Here is a 27576-nt window from a genome sequence, read left to right on the forward strand (position 1 = left end):
TACAGAGAAAAAAGTCAAATATTAGCTTCGGAATGTGAACTAGTCCTGGGTGCCAGGCTGTTTTCTGTTCTGCTGATGGGGGTTAGAATCTCTTCTTAATGGGTCCCAGTTCCTGCAGGGCGAGCCCCTCAAGTGTCCCCGTGTAAGACCCATGTTGGACTCTGATTTGCTCAATTATTTATGCTGCTTCAGGGCGGAGGTATTTGATATCCTGGGGGAGGGCACAGTAGCAGTCGGCCTCCTGGGCTAGTAGTGTCGGATTTCTGGGATGTGAGGGGCCTTGGGGGAACTGCAAATGTCTGTTGGCACTGACAGATTAGACCATTTTGTTTTCAGTGGATCAACTAAGGTTAAACTTAAACAAATAGGAGCAGCTGGGAGCCTTTGGAAGGAGTGAGATGTGCACATTTTCAGAAAAAAGAAAAGTTTATGCTCCCTGCGGAAGGAAGGATGAGGCGTGGAGCTCTAACAGCCCCCGAGGAAGGAAGCGGTCATTTCTCTGCCGCTTTGTTTTGCGCTTTCAGTTAAGGAATTCCAGAAGTCGCAGGTTGTGGCTCATGACCTCCTTTTTCCCTCTGTTGCTGCCTGCCAGAGGGAGGGCGGGTGGACGGGCGGGCGGGCGGCTCTAAATAACACTTCGGCCTTTATGGAAGCGTATCAGATGTTCCAGCAGCGAGTCTCCCTTGCTCACACTTGCTCGCTGGCGCACACCCTTTCCCTCTCACTTGTGCTCCGTGTCCGCTCACTCTCCTCACTGTGTCCTTTCTGTAGAACATAGTTAGTACTTCTCGCCTTATATAGCAAGGTCTGGTCGTTAATGTTAACAGAACTCCAACAACAGGGAAGGCTGCCAGATAGCATTAATCAGGCCAGTGTTTGGAATTTCATAAATGCTCTGACTTTGGGTACAAATTGAACATTAAGAACAATACGAAACTGTTTTCTTCCTTCCTCTCTCTCCTCTCCCTCTGCCCTCTCCCCAGCCCATCCTCTCTCTCCCCCCCTCTGTTTTTGAATTCCTCTGCTCTGCTGTATGCTTGCTACATTGGAACTTTGTTGATTTTTGCCACTTTAATTTGTTATTTCTCTCTCTCCGTCCACTTCAAGACTACAGGCAGAGCGGCCGCAGCCAGAGCCAGGACTCTGCGGAGGGGCCAGACGGGCAGGTCCCAGAGCAGTTCTCGGGTCTCCTCCACGGCTCCTCCCCGGTGTGTGAGGTGGGGCAGGACCCTTTCCAGCTGCTCTCTGCCACTGGCCAGAGCCATCCAGAAGGATCCCCCACGCAGGGCACCTGCCACGAGACCAGCATGCAGCTGGAGGAGCCGGGTGTGCACGTTCCTGGAGGCTCCCCACCCAGCGTCCTGGACCAGAGTAAGAGAGTGGGCTACCCAGCAAGCCTGCCCACTGCCAACAGCCAATCGCACCCCGAAACTTTGACTCACACGGCATCTCCACATCCTGGTGGTGCCGAGGAAGAGGGAGACCGGAGCGGGGCCAGAAGCCGAGTCCCTCCCGCCAGCAAACCCAAAGCTGAACTCAAACTCAGCCGCAGCTTGTCCAAGTCCGACTCCGATCTCCTGACCTGCTCACCCACGGAGGACGCCGCGATGGGGAGTCGGAGTGAGTCTTTGTCCAACTGCAGCATCGGGAAGAAGAGGCTCGAGAAGTCGCCCTCTTTTGCCTCAGAGTGGGATGAGGTAAGGCCGTGTGACGTCACAGAGAGTGAGCTAGCCACAGCCCACCGCTGAGCTAGTGGGACTCCTGTGTGGGACTCCCAGGAGCAGGCTGTGGGCCAGGGTTGCCCCTGGTTCCTTCACACTATGACCAGTGTGGTTCTGAGGGCCGTGCAGGAGGCAAGGCCCAGGTAGCCAGGGCAGGGTCTGCCAGGATCGCACAGGGCAGATCCATTTATGGTTGAACTAGAGGGTCAGCACAGCAGGACGGAGGGGCATGAAGCTTAGAAATGATTCGGATCCTGTCAGCCCCACTGAGGGAGTCATGCTCACTCTGAAGGTGGTTAAGAAGAGCTAGAGTCCTTCCAGTGCGTCTTCAGGAGGAAGAGGGGAGATCCAGGGTTAGCTGGGGGCGGGGGCTTTGGGAGAAGCTGCTGAAAGGGGATCCCAGAGGGCTTTTCTCTTCCCCACACCTCTGTGGTTAGTCTTACCGTGTCCCCTGGAAGACTCCGTGCTTCTCCCAGCAGAAGCCTCTTACCCACCCCACATTTCCAGGTCGGTGAGGTAGGGGGCGAGGTGGTTCAGAAACAGAGAGATTAGTGAGGAGAAAACATTCAGAGTCTGGGGCCCAGTTTTGTTTCATAACCATTGTTACAGGATAATTGAAATATGTACCTGACTATTTCTCAGTGGCCTGTGCCATGTCTTATGGGCAGAAGAATGTTTCTCAAAGATTGGTAAACACTCGGGGAATGTTGAAGTGCTATCCTTGCAGGCTTCTAGCTAGGAGAAAGCTGCCTTGGAGTGGACTGGGTCTGTCTCCCAGGAACATTTTCGAGAGAAAAATTTAGCTCTCAGGAGGAGGGGAGCGGTACAGCTGACTCGTGCGTTTGTAGACCAAATGCCTGTCCTGGCTCCGTTCTGGTTGCAGCTGCAAAGTTATGTAAACCAAAGCTAATCCCATTCCCCTGTGGGAACAGGGCGGGGGCAGTTCCAGTTCCTGCAGCATCTCCAGATAAGAGGGGCTCAGGGCTGTGTGTCAGGAGGTGCCCACCCTCCGTGGAACAGTGTGTGCTGAGCCTGTGCCGGCTGCGGCCGCTGAGGGAAAGCAGGCCCAGGGACAGAGTTCCAGGCCGCTGGGGAATAAATACGTCAGGGTCTGTGTTTGTTAGGCATGTGCACTCTACCTTTGTTTCTCAAACAGAGTTTTGCTCACCCACAGCCAAGTACAGAGTGAGGCAGTCTGGGAGGAAGATGAGTGCAGTGTGCTCTGAAACAACAGGCCTGGTGAAGGGAGGAGGACATCGTGAGGGTGGGGTGGGTGGACAGGGGGTGTGAGAAGGAGGAAAGGGTTTCAGGGAACATCACAGAGGAGTGGGATTTGACGTGGAATTAAAGCACCAGTGTTTTGGTTAAAGCCAGATTGAAGCCAGTGGGATGGAGAAAGGATGTTGCCGGCAGAGAGGGCAGCACGAGCAAAGGTGTGGGCCTGGGGATGCGGGAGTCCCTGCGTTTCTGTAGAGTGCAGAGTTTCTATGGGGACAATAAGAAATAAGAGTAGAAAGTAAAACTGGGACCAGATTATGCAAGGGTCTTGAATTTAAGGCTGAGAAATTAGTATTTGATTCAGTATCAAGGCACTATCTCAGAGTCCCTCACATGGGCTAGAAGACAGCATCACCAGTCTAATGAGTTAACTACCTCTTCTCTTTGACCTGTCGGTTGCGCGTGCCTCTCCCCAGGAGGTCAGCAGGGCCACCTGAGTCCTCACAGGACTTTCCTGCTCTGTAAGGGCAGCATCACCAGGCAGGCTTATGGGCTCTACCCTTTCCTCCTACAGAAGAAGCATGGAGACCCTGGGCCACAGCTCAGCTTCGTTGCAGTTGGCTGTTTGGACTAATAGACCAGTTGTCTCCTGGCATCTTAATGAGAGGACGTTCATGGGCTGATGTTCCCTTTGCAGGTAGAGATTGCAGATGGGTAGAGTGAACCCAGGGACTGTTCAGGGTGTCCTGGGCCAGCCTGTAGTGCGGCCTAGAAACACATTTTAAATTTGAAAAAAGCTAGAGGCAACTGAGGTCTTCGTGGAAAGAATTGGGAAGATTGAGCTTTGCTTATGTAGTGACCCCTAACCCTCCAACGTTGTTTTTGAGTCATATTATCTTGGTTTTTGTGGCTGTGTCTCCCCAGTGGTTGGCTTTGCACCCAGGCCTTGTGCAGGCTTTCCTAGAAGAGCGCACAGTGCGCAGCTGCTCCCCACCCCGCCCCCGACCCTGCCTGAAGGCTATTGTGTGTCTTGTGCTTAGTGGCTTTTTTTTCTTTGTCATTCATCATTAGATCCCTGGAAGAGGGGAAGGCTGCTCCTAGGGCTGGACCTGGGAGGCAGAGGAAAAGGCTCTGGGGCCCATGCAGCTGTGATCCTAGGACAGGACAAGTTGGGCGTTGGCCAGGCCACTCGTAGGAGGAGGTACAGGGCAGTACGGAGGGCTCGGCCCAGAGTCAGCAGATCCAGCCTTGAGCTCCACCAACTCCGCCTTGATGCCTGGATGGCCTGGGGAAGCATCCGTGTTTCACCCTGGTGTGTGAAATGGGGGTAGGCGAGTCTGAGTTGCAGAGTTGTTTGCACCAATTAGACAAGAGCCTAGCACAGGAACTAGTGTGTAAAAAGCACTGTGCGGGTGGTGAGTCGTTACTGGGCCTGCAGACCTTAAAGAAGGCAGAGCTTATAGCGGTCGTCCAGGGGTGGGAGGGTGACTGGGGAGCAGCAGAGTTCAAGCCCCTCAACTCATGAACCCCTGCGTGAGTCCACCCTACTCCAGACCTGGAAGAGCCTTCGAAAGCAGGGCAGGCGCCCCCCATCGTTCTTTGAGAAATTAATGAGCTGTTCTGCCTAACTCCCTCAGAAGAGAAGAGAGGTTATAAGTCTCTGATGTTTGTTTTTCAGTGTATTCTACATACAGTAGTCCCCTATTTATCCATGAGGGGTATGTTCCAAGGCCCCGCTGGTGCCTGAAACCGATACTGATGACCCCTATATATATGTATATATATGTATGTATTATGTATGTGTGTATACATATACATACGCACACTGTTTTTTCCTATACATGCATACCTGTGATAAAGTTTAATTGATAAATTAGGCACAATAAGAGATTAGCAACAGTGACTAATAGTAGAACAGAACTACTGTAACAATATATTATAATGAAAGTTATGTGAGATAGTGTCTTTTCACGTAGAGGACGCACTTGACAGCTTCCCCTCGGCGCGCTGAACCGCCAGCTCCACTGCTGTTGCACTTTGGGGCCTCGATGAAGTAAAAGAAGGGTGACCGAATACAGGGACTGTGACACCAGGAATGTCAATCCAGTCACCGGGGTGGTTGCTGAATGCCCACGGGGCGGCGCTGTGCCCAGTGTGGGGTTGATGGAAGGAGGGAGGAGTCCTCACATCCTCCATCATCCGGCCGAGCAGGATGGCATGAAATTTTTATCTCGCTACTCAGAACAGTGTGCCATTTTAAACTTACAAAATGTTTATTTCTGAAATTGTTCATTTGACACGTTTTGTATGGACAAGGGGGCACTGCTGTGACGGCCAGCCATGGCCCCCTGATGGGTCGGTTGTTTGGGACCGGGCGCAGCTGATAGGTGAGGAGTCACCTTCGGCAGACAGACGGCTCCGTGTCTTTAGTGCGGCCCCTGGCAGCTGCCCTGACACGACGACGTCTGAGCGTTGGCCCCGTTAGGGCGGGCCTCCCATAGTGTCCGTCAGCGGCACTGGCGTTCTCCCTATTTTCTGTTCCATTTTTGATAACAAAGAAGTGATAGGGATTGTTTTTAAAAGCGCTCAGCATAAGAGGAGCTCTAACCTCAAGCTTCCATGGCTGTTTTCCGTGTTCTTCAGTCAGGTCAGAGGCACTCTTTGTTGTCTTAACGATCCTGACAGCGTAACTGAGAAGCTGTTCGTAGAACTTGAGACATGTATAGATACAGTGGGAAAATCACCTGCATCTCTCTACACGTGTTAACATCTGTTATCATTTGATGTGTATCCAAACTTGAGGTCTTAGTGTATTTACAGACTTATCATTGGCTTTCCTTACCTGACAGCTGCTTATTGGATATGCTGCCCTGGCAGTCAGTGAGGTCTGGATTCAGGTCCGGACTCTAAAAGGCGAGGCGTTCTGTTCTGTGGTTGTGTCATTGGTCAGTTTGTTGTTGCTTGGTCTCCACCTGTCCCGTACTGCGTAGGGCATTTTCCATCAGCCCTTCGGGTACATTCCCTCCCCTCCCTACCTACCTGGATGTCTCAGGAGCCAACACCTATGACTCAGTGGGCCAAGGAACTCGTGGCTTGACTGTTCTCCTACTGAAGACCACCACTCCTGTGAGGGACCTTCTCCCAGTAGCTGTCCTCTCTGGGTCCTGGTAACCCGCCTGGGGCTCCTGGCTGTGACTGGCTTCCACCCCTGCTGCTGTTCCTGTGCTCTACCCAGACCTGTGTCAGTAGTCCCGTTTTCAGCTCCTGTAGTAGCCCCGTTTGTGCCGTCATTTTTCTGCAGAGACCCTGAGTGATGCAGGCGTTTTTAGCACTATTCCTGTCAAATCTCGGCAAGCCAGTGGCTGCGTGCTGGAGCAGGAGAGACAGCTCTTGTGTGTGAATTGTGAATTAATCTTCATTTGCAGTTGAACCAGAAAGGGTAGATATTTAGTGTGCTGGGAGGCAAGAGAAATCCATCATTTAACTTGAAGCCTTTTCCACTCCCGATTATAGCAAGAACCCTGTTCTGCTTTCTACCCAGTTGGCCGTGCGGTCAGCATTTCAGTTGTGTGCTACTGGGTCCCAGTCTCCGGGAGGAGTTTCACCCTCTGTCCCTGCGCTGTCTGGCGCACCCACGGGCACACACACAGCAGCAGTAAATGTCAGAAATGAAGAAATGTCAGGAGAAGAACAGAAATGACATCTGGTCAGATGGCGGTTTGAATGTGCACAGTCTGTGGGGGTAGGGCTGTCGCACACCTGCCTGCGGACGGGAGTGAGGCCTCTGAAAGAGAAAGCCACGCAGCCGCTCGTCTACTGCGCATGAACGTTGGAGTCCTCTAGAACTTGCTAAACACTGAAGCGACAAGTCTGTGTTTTGTAATAAACTGTCATAAATATTAAACATGGGAAATGAGTGAAGACAAGCTTCATATGCATTTGTACAAGCTGAGAATCATTTCTGGTCAGGGATTTGGGGACTGTTCCAGTTTTGTCTGAAATAGTGGCCATGGGGACCCCAGCCTCTTGAATCCCTCCTTGAGAAGTGAGGCAGCAGTGGCAGGGAGGGTACCCTTCCAGGCAGGTCCCCACGCCCTTTCCAGCAAGCAGTCCAGTTGGAGGCATGATGTCATCAGGAGAAAAGCCGATTGGTTCAACTCCACAGAGGCTTTGGCTGATTTCAACCCTTCAGGGTTGGGTGTGCAAGAATGACTTAGTGACAAGATTGGGGCATTTGCATTCCCAGTGCCTAACTGCCCACACCCTCTTCTGCAATAGCTGCTGTTTTTCATGATGTAAATAAGCATGCTGTGTCGTCCTTCTTGCTGACCGAAGCTGTCTCACTCTAGATAAGAATGTGACACTCCTGCTTCTGGGGACAAATCAGAGGCTGGAGTGTCTCTTTTAGTTGCTTCCATGCGTACACTGGAATCACAGCTTTCCTCTTAGAACCTCTCCGTTTCCCTTGGTTCTAGTGGTCTGTTAAGATTTAGGTCTTTTTATATATATTGTATATATACATTATATATATATGTTTTTTTTTAAGAATCTCACTTAGTTTATAGGCAGTCCTGAATGAACACCCCTGGCCTTTCTGTGTGATAACTCCAGGTGATTTTTGTTAGCCTGGATAAAAATATGTACGGGGGTGGGCAAAAGTAGGGTTAGTGTTATGAGTTCCCAAAGCACAGTGTTAATAAAGCTCCTGTAATAATCATAACCTGCACGCCTTTTCCCACATGGACCACTGTAGACCCGCGTTTGCCCACCCCATCTGTAGGTGCATTCCCATGGCCTTGACACTCACAGGAGAGGCAGCATGCTCTTAGGAATAAGCCCGAGTTAGTCCTGGCTCGCAGCGGTCTAGTAATGAAGAGAACCGCATGCCTCCCCGCCCACCCCCACCGACAGGCTCCGGATGATCTCTCCATGACATCGTGCCTCTAACTGGGCAGTTGCTGGAAGAGGGCGGGAGGCTGGGACCTGGCCTGGAAGGCTGCCCCGCTGCTGCGCCCCCCAACCTCCCCCTCCCCCCCGCACTTCTCACCACAGCAGCTGGGGAGCCCAGCACCTATTCTTTTTCGCTTATTTTCATGCTTTTCTCCACTCACTTCTCCGGATTTCCTCTTTGCTGCTTTTCCTGTCATCCTGCACCTTTTTTTCCTATTTGCTTGCTCTCCCCTTTTCATCTGTGCTGTTTTCTGCCTTTTCACTCTGTTCTTCCTTTCCTCACTGATTTTTCTTCTGCATGCTTATTTTCACTGGCAGCGTCAAGGAGAGGCTTTCTTAATAGCATTTCCTTTCTCCACCAGAGGATTTTTTTCTTTTATTTTCTTTTTAACATTTCACCTGTTGTATATTCTACAGAACATCTTACCTCTGGTGGCACCCCTGGCCTCCTCCCTGGCATGCTGCCACCCTCACTGTCCCTTCATAAACAGACTGGTTCCACTCGGCCGCATCAAGGCAGGCGCCATCAAGCGTCGTGGAGGGACTTGTGTGTAGTGTTTGCGAAATTGCTACCAAGATGAGAATTGCTCTTTTCTCCTTTTTTGTTTAATTACTTTCTTTTTAAACCAGACCAAAAGCTTGGATGACAGTGGCTGTGGGTGAATATGTGAGAAGAATTTGATCTTTATTCCGGTGCATACAGAGTCTGGGAATCACAGAAACATTTTCTGGAACATTCTTTATATACTTTGGTTCTAATTTTGTATCTCCTCTTTTTTTCTAGTAACAGCATCAGTAATATACAGACTGAATGACTGTATATAATTTAGGGGAATAGTACTTTATCTTCTATTATTCTAAGCAGTTGTTTTTAAGAAACAAGTAGAGGAATTTTCATGTAATCAGCAACAATATCAAATTAAAGCATGTTTTTATACAGCCATTCATTCATTCAGTTAACTCGTTCCAACACCTGCTATGTCCCAGGCACTGTTCTAAACCCCGGGAAAGGCAGTGAACAAAACAGGTGGAATCCTCTGCCTCATGGAAGTGACATATTCTAGAAGGGTAGAGGGGAAGAGAAATAACAGGACAATAAGTAAAATTCAGAGTGTGCTCCCTGGTGATAAGTGCTAACGAGAAAAATAGAGCTGAGAAAAGGAGGTGTGGTGGGAAGTAGGGGCTGCGGTTGGTGGGGAGCCAGGGCAGCTTGGGGGCAGGGCTCCCCCCCCTCCCCCGCGCCCTGCTGAGCTGCTGTCTGCCTTTGCAATTAATTATTTTCTCCTGTGAGAGAAATTTAAAATTCAGTTCTATACTACATTGTCTTACAAATATATGTTGTTACTTGATTGCTACTTTTAAATTCCTTTCTCTTCTTTTATTGTTACCAGCTTCTTTTTTCACATTGTTTTTTCTCTCTTGATTTTTTTTACTAAGCTGTTTGGGTGACCTTTTAAACACACATACACTCATATGTACATACGTGATACACACACTTATATAACATACATATATTTAAGCAACTGAACTAGAGTGAAACCTGACTTTCTTTTCTGGTTTTTTTTTTTTTCATTAGCACATTTTTATTTTTGTTTTACAATTTTATTATCTGGCAGTACTAGTAAAACCTCAGTCCTCTTTCTTTACTTAATTCTTTATCATTATTATTATTGTTATTATATTTTATTGTTTATGGCATTACAACTGTCCCATTCTGTAGCCACCTGCCCACCTGCACCCTGCCCTCTGCCTGTCCTCACATCAGTGTCCATGTCCTTGGATTGAAACCTGAATCTCTAAGAATTTCTCAGAGTTGATCCTTGTCCTTGTCATCATCCCAGGAATGGATCATTAATTGTGTTCTGTTGGAGGGTTGGGTTTAAAGTCATTGTCTCAGAAAATACATTTCCATGGGTGCATCACATATTTAAAGCAGAAACAAAATCTAAAAAACAGGATGATAAGGCAAGGGGAGAGGAATTCAAAATTATTTAGACTGGAGGATGGCCAGGAATCTAGAAAACAGGGACACTGAGAGAGGAAGACAGCTAGCTAGCCATCCAGGGAGTCTGGGCAGGCGGGTCTCGGTGTCAGCACCAGGAACACACCTTCAGGGCTGATGGCCTGATTAATCTGCAGTGCACCCCTTAGGTCCAAGCCCACAGGTTCCAAACAGGTAATTGCAACCAATTAAAGAGTGAGATGTTGGTCAGAGTCTCAGACATCCTCTGACCCTGGGTGGATTTAAGGGAGGTCAGTGTAAAGGGAGCTCCTTAGACACCAGGTATGAAGAGTGTCTTTGTGCACACACACACACACGTGTGTGAGACAGCAGGGGTGTGTGTTAGTTCAGATGGCAAATAACTTTATATCTGGGTGTCCAGCTGGGAGTGGGGGCATAGCTCAGTCAGCCGTGTCTGGTTGCCTGGTCAGTGAAGGTGCATCAAGGTGCCCTGTGTGTGATGCCTCTGGTCCATGCTTCCACAGATCTGGCTGCTTTAGGCCTCATCATCTCTGGCTCACGGGGCCCTGGGAAGTAGAGCAAAACAAGCCGGCTTCCTTATACATGCGCAACCACGTCTCTGTGGCTTGTCCTCCTTGAAATGACTAGGACCCAGAGAAGCTTATTTGTTTAGAGATGTGCTGTGTGGTCACAGTGGCCAGTAATTACCTGGCCATCTAGTGAGGAACAGGCTGGCTTCTTAATATATAAGACTAGGAAAGCAATTCATCTGGACCTCACTTGGGCTTCCTAGGGAATCTGTGGCCCTCAGCAATGACACAGAGCTCTTCTCGGGACTCCAGTGTTGTGCCAGCACCGTCAAAGATGTGATCTCTGGTCTCAGCTCCATGATCTCCATTCTCAGGGCCCTGCCTAGGCTTCCTTTACATTCCTTTGTCCTGCTTTTCCCCCCATCGATGTTTCTTTTTGATACTACCATGTAAATAGCCAGTGGGAAAGAAGAATGCTTGGGGCCTGAAGATGCTGGGCAGGGGGAGGTGCCGAGGGGTCTTCCCAGGCATCCCAGGCTCTGCCTTGCACACCAGCCCTAATGGCCCATCTCTGGTGCCGCAGGCCCACCTGTCTGTAACTCAGGGCAGCCTGTTTATTTGTCTGCACAGGTGGGAAACTGCCTGAACCCACCACTGGGGTTCTGCAGATAACAGTGTGTCTACAGTCTGTTCCTGCCTATCCTGATTTAAACAACCAGGAAGCCATCATAAACTCAGCTGAAGTAATGTGGTTTATGTAAATATTTGGAGTTATCTTGAGCAGAACATCCCCCCCCCAAAAAACTGTGGGAGTACCTTATATTATTACGCAGTGTATGTGCATTCTTGGGTTTGCCACTGGGCTAGATTCCCACACTGACACCCAGATGGTGAATGATCCTAGAGAAGTTTATCTTCAGGGGTTGGCCAAACCCTCTGTGCCGGCCCATAGGGCAGAAGAGAACGCCATGGAACTTGGGGAGTGGTGGAGGAGGAGGCCCCTCAAAGGGCAGGAATTACCAAGTCCCAAAGTATTCAGCTGTGTTCTTGAAGGGAATATTAGTCTTGAACAACTTTCATTTCTAACTGCAAATGGAACTTTTATGCCCTGGGGATTTTTTTTGAAGTTATAATACCTGAATGTGGCTGAAATTTAAAGGACACCAAAAAATATAAAATCTTTAAACTATATTTTATTAATTATGCTATTACAGTAGTCCCAATTTTTTCCACCTTTACCCTCCTCCACCCACCATTTCTTCAGGCAGTGCCCACACCATTGTCCCACGCCCATGGGTCACGTGTAGGTTCTTCAGCTACTCCATCCCCTATACTGTACTTTACATCTCATGGCTATTCTGTAACTACCTATTTATACTTCTTAATCCCCTCACCTCTTCACCCTTCCCCCATACTCCTCTTCCTTCTGGCAACTGTCAAAACACTGTCTTTATCCATGATTCTGTCTCTGTTCTTGTTTGCTTAGTTTGTTTTTTAGATTCAGTTGTTGATAGGTGTGTATTTATTGCCATTTCATTGTTTATAGTTTTGATCTTACTCTTAAATTTAAGTCCTTTTTAACATTTCATATAATAATGCTTTGGGGATGATGAACTTTAGTTTTCTTGTCTAAGAAACTCTTTATCTGCCCTTCAATTCTAAGTGATAGCTTTGCTGGGTAGACAGTTCTCAGCTGTAGGTCCCCATTTTCATTACTTTGAATGTTTCTTGCCAATCCCTTCTAGCCTTCAAAGTTTCTTTTGAGAAATCAGCTGACAATCTTACGAGATGTCCCCTATAGGTAACTAACTGCATTTCTCTTGCTGCTTTTAAAATTCCGTCTTTATCTTTAACCTTTGGCATTTTAATTGTGATGTCTTTTGGAGTGGGCCTCTTTGTATCTATCTTGTTTGGGACTCTGTGCTTCCTGGGCTTGTATGTCTTATTTCCTTCACCAAATTAGGGAAGTTTTTTTTCATTATTTTTTCAAATAGATTTCCAGTTTCTTGCCCTTCTCTTCTTTTTCTCGCATCCCTGTGATGCAAGTGGTAAAACAATTAAAGTTGTCCCAGAGGCTTCTTACACTATCCTCATTTTTTTGGATTCTTTTTTTCTTCCTGTTGTTATGATTGGTGTTTTTTTGCTTCCTTATGTTCCACATCATTGTTTTGATTCTCAGCTTTATCCACTCTAAGTGCTGTTTCCCTGTAAATTGTTCTTTATTTCAATTAGTATATTCTTTGTTTCTGACTGACTGGATCTTTTTTATGCCGTTGAGGTCCTCACTAAGTTGCTTGAGCATCCTAATAACCAATGTCTTGAACACTGTATCTGATAGATTGCTTATCTCCATTTCATTTAGTTCTTTTTTGGAGTTTGATCTGTTCTTTCATTTGGGCCATGTTTCTTTGTCTCCTCATTTTGTCAGCCTTGCTGTATTTGTTTCTATATATTAGGTAGAGTTGCTATGAGTCCCTGTCTTAGTAGTGTGGCCTAATTTAGTAGGTGTCCTGTAGGGTCCAGTGGGACGGTCTCCCCTTTCACCCAAGCTGGGTATTTGAGGTACGTCCTTCAGGTAGGCTGAGTACACCCTTCTCTTGTAGCTGAGCCATGATTGCTGTTGGCAGGTCAATGGAAGGGATTTACCCAGGCCAGTCAGCTGCCAGGACTGGCTGTGACCACTGACCACCACCCTCCATGCTACATGGAGGATCAGCTGTGCACAGGCAGGGTGGTGGTGCTCCAGTGCGACTTGTTGCTACCCACTGGGTGCACAGGCTCTGGGGTTTCCTGGGTGGTGCAGGCCAAGCTCAGCCCCTCCTGTGTTTTGCCCCCGGCCACCTGAGATATAAAGCAATCTAAGATGGCTGCTACTTGTGCTGGCCTAGATTCTCAGGAGAAGCCAAGCAGTGAATCTAGGTTGGCTACTCCTAGTTGGCTAAGAGGATTTAGGAAGTTGTGAAGAATGAACCAAGACCAGCCATTCATACGGGAAAGCAGCATGGGTGGGACTGAATCTCTGGGGATCTACAAGGTGGGGTAAACATTGTTAACCAGGTTGAAGGAGTCTCAGATGTGGCACAAGCCTGCCAGCTCTGTGGCTCTGTGGGAGGAGGGTTCAGAAAAGGGACAGTGGCCTCTGCCAACCTTTCTGAGAGAAAGCTGTCCCCCAGCTCTCACCTTGATGCGAGACACTTCACTTCCTCCCTGTGTGCCGCTGGTGCCTTTTCAAGTGGCTGCCCCAGTGCTGGAGTTCAAAGGAAGTGACTTCAAGTAGGTGAGTCTGTGTGTGGATTCTCTAAGGAGGGACTCCACAGGGTTTTTTCCCACTGAGTCAAACCCACTGGATTTTACAGCCAGAAGTTTCGGGGACTTAATCTTCCTGGCACTGGAACCCTGGATAGAGGGGCCTAGTGTGGGGCTGGAACTCCGCGCTCCTGAGACACCCCTCTCAAATTTTTATCTACCATACATGGATGTAGGACCAGCTCATTCCATGTCTCTGCCCCTCCTACCATTCGCAATGGATGTGGTTTCTTTAATTCTGTAGTTGTCAGACTTCCATTCACCTCGATTTCTTGCATTTCTGAGTGATGGTTGGTCTGTATTTTAGTTTAATTTTGATGTGGTTGTGTGTTTACCCATGTTGCCTTCTTGACCAGAAGTCCTATAAATTTTTTTTAAGTCTCTTTCTCTGTGTCCCTTTGACACCTAGTCCTCTCTCTGGTTTTTTGAGTATCCTTCGAGAAGTAGTCTGTGCTTTTAAAATCATATTAGACATGTCGAGTGTTTTTCTTTTTCTATTTAAGACAAATAGTGTCATATTATACATAATGCTCTGAATTTTGCTTTTTTCATTTAATATTTTTTGACCATCATTTTGATTAACTACATGAAGTATTTACTTTAACACTTAATAGTATTCCATAGTATGAATATACTATTATTTATTTGAAAATTTTCCCCTAGATGATTAATCTAGATGTTGCCAAGTTTTTACTGATTAAAAGTAATGCTGCAAGGCATATGCTTATTCAAAATTACTGAAAAATTTCTAGTAGGCAAACAGCTGTTTTAAAGGTTCTTAGCTTTTTAATTTTTTTCGTTTAACAAATTGGTGATTAATTTGGTATAGTTTTAAAGTGGTATCTTTTATTATGAGTGAGGTTGGCATCTTTTTCTTACATTTAAAAAACATTGTTTTATGCTCGTTCCCTTCCTTTTTCTTTCTTTTTTTATTGTTGAATCAGTTTCTTTCTTTGTATTCATAGAAGCTCTTTATGTTTGAAGAAATTAGCCCTTTATCTGTGATATCAGTTGTCTTTTGGCTTTGTTTATGGTATTTGTTTGTTTGTTTTTAAGACTTTATTTATTTTTAGACAGGGAAAGGGAGGGAGAGAGTTAGAGAAACATCAATGTGTGGTTGCCTCTCATGTGTCCCCCACTGGGGACCTGGCCTGCAACCCAGGCATGTGCCCTGACTGGAATTGAACTGGCGACCCTTTGGTTCGCTGCCCGCGCTCAATCCACTGAGCTACACCAGCCAGGGCTGTTTGTTAGTTTTTTTTAATTGGGGTAAAATTGACATACAACTTTTGTTAACATGCAGCAATTTAAAAATTTTTATATAATTGAGCCTATCTATCTTTTCATTAAAGAGTTCTGGATTTTGTGCTCTGGTTAAAAAGACCTTCCCTACTCTAAAAATTTTTTGTTTTTTTTCTTTTAGTACTTTTATGGTTTTATTTTTCAGGTTTAGATATTTGTTTCTTGTGGATTGTAGTTTTATATAAGGAGTATTAAGTCACTTGTTGACTTTTTTCCAGTCACACTGAGTTGTATATACACCAAACACATCATTGGCACACATTTCATTGTGAAAGAGTTCCCCCATCAAGTTAGTTAACACATTCATTCCTTCACATAGTGCCTTTTTTGTGTGTGAGAACATGTAAGTTCTACTCTCTCAGCAAGTTTCACTTACATAATAGTGTTATCATGTTATATATTAAATCTTCAGACTTTACCATAAAACTGAAAGTTTGTACCCTTTTACCAAAGTCTCCCTATTTCCCCCTTCTCCCAAACCTCGTGGTTCTGAGTTCAACTTTTTTTTTTAGGTTCTACATATAATCACATTTTGTCACAAATGACAAAATTTACTTCTTTTTAAATGCTGAATAGTAATCCATTTTGTATGTATTGCATTTTCTTTATTTATTTGTCGATGGACACTTGTTATTTCCATACTTTGGCTATTGTACATAATGTTGCTTTGAACATGGAAATGCATATATCTCTTTGAGATACTAATTTATTTCCTTTGGGTGTACCCATAAGTGGAACAGCTGGATTGTGTGGTAGTTCTGTTTTTATTTTTCAAGGGAATTTCACACTGCCTTCCACAGTGGTTGCACCCGTTCCCACCAACAGTGCACAAGGGCTTCCTGTTCTCCACGTTCTCGCAAACACTTACCTCTTGTCTTTTTGACAGTGGCCATTCTAACAGATGTGGGTGATATCTCATTGTGGTTTTGATTTTTATTTCCCTGATGGTCAGTGATATTGATCACATTTTCATGTACCTATTGGCCATTTGTATATCTTCTTTGGGAAAATGTCTACATAGATTGTTTACCCATTTTACATTAATTGGTTTTTTGGGGTTTGGGGTTTTTTTTTTTTTGCTATTGAGGTGTATGAGTTCTTCGTGTAGTTGGGATATTAGTCCCTTAACCAGATAGGTGGCTGATGGACATCTTCTTCGTTCCGTAGGCTGCTTTTGTTTTTCCATGGTATCCTTTGATGTGCAGAAGCTTCATAATTTGACGTAGTCTTGTGTGTTTATTTTTGCTTTTGTTGCCTTTGTGTTTGGGGTCAAACTGAAAGAATTGTTGCCAAGAGCAAACATTCTGCTGAATTTCAGCAACTGTTTGATCCAGCACACTATTTTGACTCCATTTTCTAGGTGAAGACACTAAAATTTGGAGAGCTGAAATGACTTGCTTAACATGTTGGAGTGGATAAATGAGGGGAGCCGGTTGGAGCTACATCGTCTAAGTCTTAGTGAGGTTGTATTTGGAGTATAGGTGAGCTGAATTTTTGTTTTGGTGTTAATTGGCAGTTACTTTTTAGTTCCTCTTGTTTGAACCCAAATTACTACAGCTTTCCCCCCCAACTCCTGAAAAAGTTGTGTCTGCGTATATGAAGGAAAGGAACTTGGGAAAGGGAACTCCTGAGAGAAAGCCTGGATTTTCCTTTTCATTATTAAGGCTCCAAGCATTTTTACCCCTTTACTGCTGTCCCAGATGGAGGACTACTAGGTTTTCTTCTATGACTTCCAGAATGATGGGATGATGTACAGCAAATTCACAAATCAAGAAATTGGAAGAAACCTGAGTTGCCGCGTTATCCAGCTGCCTTAAGAGCAGTTACTTCCATGTTCCCTCAGAGTGATCTCCCAGCTTTTTCTTAGAAGCTCCAGGTGACCATCTCCACTGTTCACTCCTACTTGTGTGAGCTCATAGAATCTGCTTTCACGTTTCCAACTGCACTCTGTGATTTCCACCTCATCAGTTCTGGGTCGCGCACCGTGCCCTGCTTCCCAGTTGTTCAGATATTTGAAATGCACTCACGCCCTCACATCCTGAAATCTTCCTGTGCCCTTGCCAGGCACTGCAGTTCCTTCTCCCAACCTCAGTTGACTTGTTCTCAAACTGCCTCTGTACTAGCTGCTCTCTTGAAGATGTATGATATTGTTACAGACCACATTGTACATTGTGGTGAGGTTCTACCTGTGACATGGCACCTGGTAATGCTTCATCAAGGAGTTCGATGTGCCTCCTACTCTCCTGAAAAATCAAGGGGATCGATTTGCCAGGGAGCCCAAATCAAGGACCCCTCCAGAGTCACCCCCCGCCCCCGCTTCAGGAGGCCATACGAAGGCTGTGAAGCCGGTTAGAGCTGGTCGTGGCCTTGTGAAGCTTCCGCCCGTGCTTGCTGCCTGGGAGACATGTTTCAGCCTCTCCCCTTGGCACTTTTTGGCAAAAATCAATGTAGGCCTTCCCTGCTCCCCATCACAGACCAGTGACTGTGCCTGACAGCATAGTCGTCTTCTGCCGGGTCCCTGAGACTTTCTCAGGCCTTGATTGGCAGCTGTAGGACTCACCATGACCTCAATTTCAGGTGAAGATGATTCTTTACCAGTTTTTCATTCAAAATCAGTAGGATTAATGAGAACTGAGAAAACCGTGTTGTATAAATGAGCTTGAGCCAGGCCATATACAAGGGTGTCTCAAGCCCTCACTTGCCCTTGACTCTAACTCTTCCTCTTCTCCACCCCATGTCAGTCACCAACGTCTCTTTCCAGAATCTGTCCCCTTCCTGGTACCACCGCCACAGTCACCCCTCAGAATTCTGCTTGCATCTGGGCTTCCTTCTCCTCTGGTCCGTTGTACTTGCAGTTCCCCCATCACATTCCTAAATACTGTGTGTACCTCCCCTGACTAAAAACCTTCCTGGTGCCCTCTGGCTGCAGTACAAAGTCCAAATTCCACAGCCTGGAGTTCGTGGTTTTTCAGAAAATGAATCTGTGCTCCAGCTTCTATACCTGGCTTTCTCTCTCATCTTGCAATGTTTTTCTGGTTTCAGTCCATTTCTTTACCCACTTTTTGTCTACACTTTGGTTTATAGCCTTTCCCTGTTGGAAGGACTTTCTCCATTTCTTTTGATTAAAATTCCACCCTTCTTTAAAGCTTGCTTATTTGTTCATTGAATACATATTTTGAGAACTCTGGTACTGCGTACCAGGTGGTTCTGGGTGCTGGGCATACAGAAGTGAAATAGTAAACAAAACAAACATCCAGCTTTTGAGGGACTTACAGTTTAAAGAAAGAGACAGGTATTAAACAAGTACAAACAAATAATAAAAGTATTGTCACAAAATAAGCACTGCTGGAGAAAAAGAACCAAGTGCTCTGAGGTCAGAGGTGAGGTAAGGCCCCTGTTAGATTGGAGGGGTCGGCCTGGTAAACAGCGCTGGGACCAGTGCCCAGTTCAGGGAGGTCACCCCCGGCACTAAGTTGGCACTTCAGGCATTGCTGATCTTACAGGATCGTTAGGGGTTTTTTTGTTTTTGTTTTTTGATTTGTGTGTGTGTGTGCATTTGGCCTACCCCACCTAACCAGGTGAGAGACCTTTCAAGGTTAGTGATCACAGTTTATTTTCACTAGGCCTTAGGCTCCCTGGCCCAGAAAAGGCGCTCAGAGCTATGAGTCTGTGGTTAAGGGCCCCGGAAGGATGTTGGAGGTCAAGGTTTGGGTTGCTAAAAACCTTGCCGTGCTCGGACAAAGATTTCTTCCTTTTTCTTCTTGAGAGAGGTAATAATTAAGTCCTTCTTCAGCTCAGCCTTAAATTGTAATTTTTACTTTCTTTTTCATTCTCTAGTAGTAAGTAATAGCCCTTTTATGCTACAGCTGAGGGATTCTAGACAGCATGTGGAATAATTTGCATTGCAGATGGGAGCATAGAAATTTATGTATTTTCAGGAGAGGTTTATTGCTGGTGTTTTATGTATTTCTCAACTTAATAGAGTAGCACCCCACCTCCATTTTTGTTTTTATTGAAAATGTTGGTTTACTAAAACATTCTCATTTAGAAAAAAGGGCTTGAATTTGACATTTAAACGCCAGCATATGTTTTTGGCTAACTCGGTTTATTGTCCGCCCCACTCCCCACACAGAAACACTTCAATGTCTGTAATGAATATTGAAAATAGAAGTCCTCTTGGAAGTGTTACAGCTCTTTTTACTGTCCAGTGTCATATATTTAAGTCAAGGACAGGAATAGGTTTGGCCATTTCTCAGCCCCTGATCTTTTAGATCTTAGATGAGAGGAGAGAAGAACCCACGCAGACCCGGCGGGGCGCCGCTGAGCTGTCAGCCGGGCCCGGTGCCCGTCCCTGCAGGGCTCCAGAAGGACGCCGCGGTGGCACAGGGAATGCACAGCGAACAAATCCTCAGCTGGTCCGTGTTTAAAGCCATTTGCAGGTTTTATAGGCACTTACCTGATAGAGCATAAGAATTAGCATCGCTGACATACATGGTACGGGCAGAATGGATTCAGCTAGAGGAAGTTTTCCAAAGCCCATTTAAAAAAAAAATTAGAAATATTGCTGCTGATCCAGAAATAAGGTCCTTGATGAGTCTCCCCTGTTGAGTATTAACCCAGAGGTCTGGCCATGCGCCAGTGCAGATAATGCTGTTTCTCTGTGCTAAATTCCCCCTGAAGGTTCAATTAGATGTGGCCTTTTTTGTCCTGGGCAACAGCTTGAGAACTGCCAATTTCTAAGGCCAGAGCCTAGTGATGGATGCATTTGTTTCACTGCTGACAAAGACCGCAATATAAAATCTCAGACCCTTGAGGATGAGAAGAGACTGATCTCACTGAAGAGCGAGTCTGTTGGCCCTAGTACAGAGATGGTCAACGTCTCCATGTGTTCCGGGAGGGGTTCACTTGTCCAGATGGGCCTGAGCAGACTGGGTGTTGCAGCCTGTTCGGGCCTCTTCCTAGGACAGGACTCCACTGAGTGCTTCATTCGGAACCATCAGCAGTGTTAAACCCACCGTTGCTTTGGTCAGTCATTCCACAAAACAGCGTTTACTGGGTCTCGACCCAGTGTGTGAGTAATGCTATCTACACTTGGACAGCACTGTGTATCCCTGCCAAGCTGTGGCTGTGCCCTTTACTTGATTTAGTTTAGGCAGTGCTTCCTACTTGCGTTAAAATACATTTCCAAGCCTTTGTAGGCTTTAGCATCACTTGGGCCAGTGTCATGGCATCATGTGCTAATAAATTTTATGGAGTATGATCATCGCATCTCTGTTTCTTCAGTGGTGAGCTACGGAAGGAAAAGCAGCACTGTAAACCTGCAGTGTGCTTGTTAGAGGCAGTCAGGTCACCTCAGTGAGGCCTCTGAGTCTGAGGACAGGAAGCCTGAGCTGTGAGCTGTGGCAGGACCTGGGAAACCGCAGGACTGAATAGCTAAGCACAGCCTCATTCCTAAATCCCAGCACAAGGAGATAAAACACAGGCAAAAACATACAGGTGGTGTGTTAAACCAAATAAAGGAAACAGTTTACTTTACATGGGCAATAGCAAGCCTGTGGGCTCATTACCTCGTGAGCAGGTGGAAAACGTCAGCCTGGGAACCAGCTCACCAAGAGTGACAGGTGAAAAGGCCTGGGCCACCTCCCCGGAGCCTCAGCCACGCCTGCCAGTGCTGTCTGGGCCTGCGCTTCATTCATCAGCAGGCGATTATTAGGCGGCAGCTCTGTGTCAGGTACTGTGCTAGTTACTGGGTGCGGGGCAGTAATAAAGGACACAGGTCCTTCTCTTGGGGAGCTTCCTTGATGGAGGTCAGGGTGGCTCCTGAATTCTGTACAAGGAGGGAGTAGGGGCAGCAGACTGCAAGCAGGGACTCGGGGCTCGTCCTCATGATTTGTTTTACTGTTTTTACTTAAGTTTTATGGGTTAGATCAACAAAAAGAGTTTCCTAGATTTACTTTCATGTGTACCTTATATGAGACTGAGAAAATAGTTTGCTGTTTGTATGAAAAATACTTTTGTTTTTATTTGGCTTGGCTTAGCCAGGGACTCTCGGGGTTGTAGGCAGTAGGCGTGCCCTGCCTGCGGTGTCGTCCTGGCCGGGCTGTTTCCACCAGCTCGACCTTGACGCCACACCAACAGGTGGGTCTTAGGGTCGATGTCGGATTTCACTGACTTCTTGTCTTCCTCAAGCCTGGCCACATACTGACCAGAGGTTGTCAGACGGGTCAGTCAGAAATCAGCCTCACTTCTCTTCTCACTCCCACAGTTGATTTGTTGGTGATTTTGAGCAAACAGTTCTCATCCTTGGGTATCGATTCCTCCGTCTGTAAAAGAGAATAAAACAAGAACACTTCCTGCAGGTTCCCTGTGGAACCTGGAAGGCCATTGCTTTGCCCAAGGGCGCCTGGGGAGTTGCTTTCAGGAGCCGGCCTCGGAATCAGTGGGGCTGTCAGTGGCCGCCCTTCACGGGTGACCGGCCCGCCTCTCCCCACTGGCACCCTGCTTTGCATTCCAATCAGGAAAGCTGTTAGCACAAGGCTCATTTAAAACCCCGTTTGAGGAGGTTCTCATGCTGTCCTTAATTCTAGTGAGTGGCTCCAGTGTTCCCTTCAGCAGTCGGAGTGATTAAATGTCATAATATATCAGAGAGCAGCAATTATGAACATGGATTTTATGCTCGGCGCTTCTACATTCTTTGGTTGGCATTGGGCACAGTTGTGACTACCTTGGCAGCACCTTTAACTGGGGACAGTCACTGAATTTGACTGGCCAGCCAGGAGGCTCAGGACTGCTGCCAGGGCTTCCCCTCCCGCCACCGTGGGCTCACCGAGGCTGCGGGATCATGCCCGCGTTTATCACCACGCCGCCCAGACAGCCAGGCAGAGCGTGTGTGCTCCAAGCCACAGTGCTGCTTTGGTTTGTTGTGAAACGTCAGGGCTTGGAGCTTTCCTGACAATGAGCACCTCCTTTACAGGTTAGCAACTGAGGCCCACAGAGAATGTGACCTGGCAGAGTCTCATAGGACCTTTGGCAGTGCCCAAACCTCTGTTGCCTGGCAGCACCTTTGACGCAGAGTGGGCCCTCCCAGCTGCTGAATAAAAGCAAACCCAGGTGCCCTGGGAATTGTGTGTGTGACAGAGTCAGTTTTGCCTTTTCTGGTTCGAAGTGCCAGCATACGCAGCCTGGTTCTGCTTTGGTGACTGACCTGCAGCATTGGAAGCTTTCACCGGTTTGCTTGAAACAGACTGTCAGCCTTTCACGTTGCAGATGCCAGCTGGAGAGTTTAGCCTGGTGGTTGGTTCTTTCCCTTGTTTGTGGCACTTTATAGCAGTGGTCCTCACAGTGTGACTGCAGACCACCACAGCAGCATCACCAGGGAACTGGTTAGAAATGCCAGTTCTCAGCTGCTCCCCAGCCCTGCCGAATGAGGGCCCCAGGGTGGGACCCAGCGACCAGAGTGTCACAGAGTGTCAGGTGTGAGTGTCCTAACAAGCTCTGCAGGTGTTCCCTGGCCCCCGGAGTCGGACTGTTCCGCTTCCAGAGCTGAGTCCCAGCGGCGCTTCCTCCTGCTGTGAGCAGGCTGTGAACACACAAGAACTGCGAGTGGGGTAGCACTGGTGATCCAATACAACATGATGCAGGTTTTATCTGATACATTTAATGTGTCCTTGGTAGTTACTGTGCGAGTAGTAATTAGGGAAATGAAAAGCAGTTTGTGTAAATGGCTGTAAAGAGTACTACCCAGGCAGATCAAGTCCTTACGGTTTTCCACGTTAGCTGTCTGGCGTCTGACGGCGCCTGTGGAGCTGGCAGTCGCCCCGTTCTGTAGATAGGCACCCTGCAGACACCCAGAGACACATTCATATTTGAAGTTTGGCTCTAATTTTCTAGTTGTTGGGGTTTCCGTGACCATCAACTTAGGTTGAGCCACCGCCCTCCCTGGCCCAGAGCAGGATTTGGATGCAAATAGTTTTTTCAGGGGGTGAGCCCAGGAAGCACTGGTAGGGGAGTGGGGGAGTGAGAGGGAAAGCAAAGCACTAAAGGCTTTGTCATCAGGGGTTGGGCCCAGGCCTGCTGGGCTCAGTCCTCCCATCTGACTGGGAGGCAGCTGGAGTATTTACCTACCACCTTGGCTCAGTCTGGTGAGAGCTGCCCCCTAGAGTGGGAGGAGGGGCAGGCATAATCCCCTGGCACTTCGGTCTACCTGGGGAGCTGCCGAGAGGGGGTAGGCAGGTGCTGGCTGCCTCTGCCACCCCACCCATCCATGGCCTGGGCTGAGGCTTCTTGGGCTTTCCTGGGTGCACCCCTGCCCCACCACCTTGTGGAGGAGCACCAAGACTGTCCCTCTTGGAACTGGTCAGGACAGGCTTGTTTCTGGGATCCTGGTTCTGGAGGGGACGTGGCAGGCAAGTATTCAGGGGACACAGCAGTTGCCAAGGGTGGTGGCAGGAGGAAGGGAGCCGGTGCTGTGAGTTGAGACTTGATCTAGGTCTCAGGGTTGGAGCCAGGAGGGGAGAGGGCAGAGTAAAGGAGCAGACCTGGGGGTGCGAACACTGACGCAGGCTCTCTTTGCCCGGGTGGAGGAGAATGGAAGAGCGGGGGGTCTGGGCACCGGTGAGTGGAGGAGAAGGCAGAGGAGGAACGTCCGTTTCTTGGCAGCAGAGCCAGTCCTGCCCGTCCCCCCAGCCCCACAGGGCACTGTCGTCCTGCCCGGTGTTGTTCTGGGCCCTCCCTGGGTCTGCTGGCTCGCCAGGCCGGTGAGGACGGAGAAGCTAGAATCTCTCGTTCTGACAGCAATAGTCCTCAACACAGTTTCAACTGGTCTGCGAGAAAGGAGAAAGCTAGGGAAATGAGGAGTGGCGTGGTGATGCTGGAGGGTATTTGGTTGCCAGCTGCGTTTATTCTAATTGGGTCCATCCTTCCTTCGTACTTCAGTTGTCCTTTTGTAAAACAGAGGGGGTAGTTTTCATGCTAACTTAAAATTCTTTTCCTTTATTCATATTTTTTATTTCAAAATAATTATAGATTCACAGGAAGTTGTAGAAATAATACAGAGAGGTCCTTTATTGAGTGCCCACAGTTTCTGCCGAAGGTAATAGGTTACATGACCCTGGGGCAGCGCTGGTACGACCCACAGGCCTCGTTCCGTTTTCACCAGTTTCATGGGCACGGGTGTGCTGTGGTCCTGTGCCGTTTTGCTCTGTGCAGGTTCGTGTAACTGCTCCTCTCCCGCATCCAGAAGCAGAGCTGTTCTGTCATCACAGAGATCCCCCTCACACTTGCACCCTGTTAATTTTGAAGTCCTTATTTACCATGCTGAAAAGTTGGCAGCCTTGTAACATCCCCATTACCCAGTTGGGGCTGGAAGGTGGCTCCCAAACTTGCTGAGTTTGGGGACCACAGCCCAGTGGCGCAGCGCAGGGCTCTGCCCAGAAGCCATTTTCCTGACAGAAGCACGTGCCAGGGATGCAGAGACCTGGGGGTGAGAGCTCATTTTTTCCTCAGGTCTTTGGGGTCCGCTCTCTGGAGGCCTGAGTGTTCTCACCCAGGGCTGCTCCACCTCCCCCTTTGTCCCACCTGCAGAATCAGTGCGGAGCTCAGCAGAGAGGCAAGGAGCAGGGGTTAGACCCTTATTGCCTGTCTTGTGGCCTTGGTGTGGTTATCTAACCTCTCTGAGCCTTCGTTTCCTTACCTGCCAGACAGGCGCATCTGGGTAATCGGTAGGGCCTCTGCAGTCTATGTGGCTTCCTGCCTCGGGTGGGCCCCGCCTTCCTGTGCTCTGGGTCCCCTGACGCAGGGGTGAGAGCCCAGCAGCTGGGTTCGTTGGTCCCTGACCAGCTGTGCCCACTTTTCCCCACTTCTGGGAGCAAATACTTTTTTAAAAAGAGGTCAGAGATTTTGTTCTTAACAGTTTTGACTAGATCCATCCTGTTTATTTTCAACCATGTAGGAGCATATTTGAGATTCCGATGCATGTGTGCGCTCACATACATGGCCTGAGCTCAACGATAGAGAAAAACAAATTCCGTACTGACCATGGTGCCGGTGAGCAGTACCCTTCCTTCCGTCTGAACGTATACTTCCTCTACAGTAGTTCTTTTGTTGCTCAAACATTCGATTCTGTCAGAGGTAGAGTCTTAGAAGTACCTCAGTTAACAGCAGGCCCAACCTGCAACCCCGAGGGCCTCAGAGAGCTTCCCGGTCGCCCCTTCCCTCCCTCGCACAGACCTGGGGGACCAGCACGCCTGCGCCCCCCCCCCTCCACTCCTCCCGGGTCTCTGGAGGACGGGCAGTGCTGCCCAGTGTCTTCCCAGGGTTGCTGTAGCCAAAATAAGCAGAGACCCCTTCTAAGTTTTCACTGCTTGTCAGACAAAACGAAAATGAGAAACAGAGGCTGACAGAAATGACCAGTAAACAGGCAACAGTCGGAGATGTTCTGACATTATTGGACATACTGAAAGTGGTAGTTGCCCTGGGTCCACTCAAGTATTAACAGACTCAGTCTTTTCCCGGCTCCTCTGACTGACCTTTCCTCTTGGTGTCCTCATGAGACAGTGGCGCCCACTGCTTTTCGGAAGGGCCCTGCCTCCTAGGTGCACTCATGAAGCCCCCAGAAAACAGTTTCTGGCATGATAAATGCTTGCAAAACAGTTGAGTCTCGTGTGTTGTGGGTGCTTTGGAATCATGGTGCAGGCTGGGTGGCCCAGGGACCCTGCGACGCAGCAGTCTCACAGAGTGGAGAGCGCAGCATGGCCGTCTTTTCTGCCTTTCCACTCCCTGCACGCAGCCTCTCTTGGAGCTCTTCGGAGAAAATTTATGTATTCTGTAATTGCAGTTGCAAGACTTCCTTGCCAACGCACCCAAGAGTGCAAGTCCACAGGGGCTTCCTGGGGCAGGCAGGCTTCGCTGAGACTATATTTGTAAAGGTTGTACTCTTCCTGGTTATCCAATGTGGCTGTATATTTTAACGTGAAGTTTAGCCCCACACAGGGAATGGATTTTCTCAGGAGTCCCAGAAGACATATGATCTTGGAGACACGGGGCTCATGGCTCTCCCTTTCCCAGAGCTGTTTCTTCAGATGCTGGGCCCTTCCACGGCCACCCCCTTAAGGCCATGGAGCCTCGGAGCCAGGGAGCCAGGGCACCAGGGCACCCCTGAGCTCTTGTCCCAGAACCTATTGGGTTACTTCAGGGACGTCAGGTTATACTCCTAGTCATTAGGCCAAGAAAGAGACAGGAACCGGGGTTGTCTGGGAATACTGACGTGGATGGGGACCTCAGAGGACAGGCAGGAGGCTCGTGCACTGCGTGCAGGCTGTGTGGGGGCTTCAGAGTCATCAGCCGTGCTCCAAGTCCTAAGCCAGGTGCTGGGCGTGTGGACAGGTCATTTGTTACTGATGTTAAAATCATAGTGCTGTAAGATGGACTGTTGCAGTTTAAGAAATATTTTACCTTTCTTAAGAGGAAAGAGTACAGTTCCTTGTGCTCGAGGTCAGACCCCTGATAAAGAGGGTGCTGCTGCAGGTACTTCCCAGTGAGGCAACAAGGAAGCTGGCAGCGGGAATTCCGTGGGAAGAGGCCACACATCTGCTGGAAAGCCACTGTTTCCCCTCTCTCTTCCGAGAAGGATATAAGTCATAAACCCCTCCCTAAGAATCAGTGAAGATGTAACCCATCATTAAACCCCTCGTGTATTTTTTCCTGGGTATTGACTAAGCCCACCCAGTGCTCCGTACCTGCTGGGCACCGTTGGGAAGCACAGACAGCCCAGGAGACGTGGTGCACGCCAGAGGGCTGGCGCTGTGCTCGGACCACGTGTATGGCGCAGGTTTGCGTTAGTGCCGCAGGCCCCTAATATGAAGCTCAGTGCAGTCCGTTGGAGGCCTCTGGCGGGCACCAGTGCCTAGTGGGCACCGCTGCGCCAGCCACTGCCCGTGTCACCACATTCAACCCCACACCAGACTGCAAAGCAGGTGTTACCTGTCCAGTCTACAGATGAGCTTCAGGTAGCTCTTCAGGTAGCACTTCAGGTAGCGTTTTACCAAAGGGAGAAACCAAGGATTACACCTCGTTCTGACTCTGAAATTTTTTTCTATTAGATCACACATGGCGTGGGAGAGCACAGGTGACTTGAGCTGGCCCTGGAAGGAATTATAGGGTGAGGATTTGAGGGTGAAGAGGAGGCAGAAGCCTGCCAGGCACAGGCTTGGGGACTCCAGGCATTAGGAATGTCAGCTGGTGGGGACAGTGGGTAAGTCGTGGGCTCCATCATCAGGACTCCAGCCAGTCAGACCTCTCACTGCTCTGTTGCCAGACTCCTGAGCTCTGCTTTCCCACCCAGAAAATGATTATCCCCCACATACCTATCATTCCCACGGAGTATTTCCACTTATCCTTTGTGATTATATTTGGGGGACGTGAGGATGCTATTCCATAATTTTTTGTTCTCCCTGATGGGGTTGGGGTAGGGCAAAGCACAGAGTAGTTCCTAGCTCAGGCTTTTTCTTTGGGATGACCTTGGATGCCTTTGAGCTTCAGAACACAACTGTGAGACTTGGAGGACTCCAGCTGCCGTGCCTCTCTGCCC

The 27576-nt window shown here is 48.2% G+C and overlaps 1 protein-coding gene across 12 annotated transcripts in view; it reads left to right on the forward strand.

The window, feature by feature from the left end:
• ANKS1A (ankyrin repeat and sterile alpha motif domain containing 1A) overlaps positions 1 to 27576 on the forward strand; it is a 187332-nt gene that overhangs the window by 116425 nt on the left and 43331 nt on the right. For all 12 annotated transcript variants that reach the window (XM_053669099.1, XM_053669070.1, XM_053669076.1 and 9 more), the window contains one exon: positions 1108 to 1697. In XM_053669099.1, the coding sequence (XP_053525074.1) occupies positions 1108 to 1697 (590 nt within the window). The remainder of the gene's footprint in view (positions 1 to 1107; positions 1698 to 27576) is intronic.

The sequence above is a fragment of the Artibeus jamaicensis genome, unplaced genomic scaffold (genome assembly GCF_021234435.1).
Source record: "Artibeus jamaicensis isolate MK-2021 breed Jamaican fruit bat unplaced genomic scaffold, CSHL_Jam_final contig_1539, whole genome shotgun sequence".
Taxonomy (NCBI): domain Eukaryota; kingdom Metazoa; phylum Chordata; class Mammalia; order Chiroptera; family Phyllostomidae; genus Artibeus; species Artibeus jamaicensis.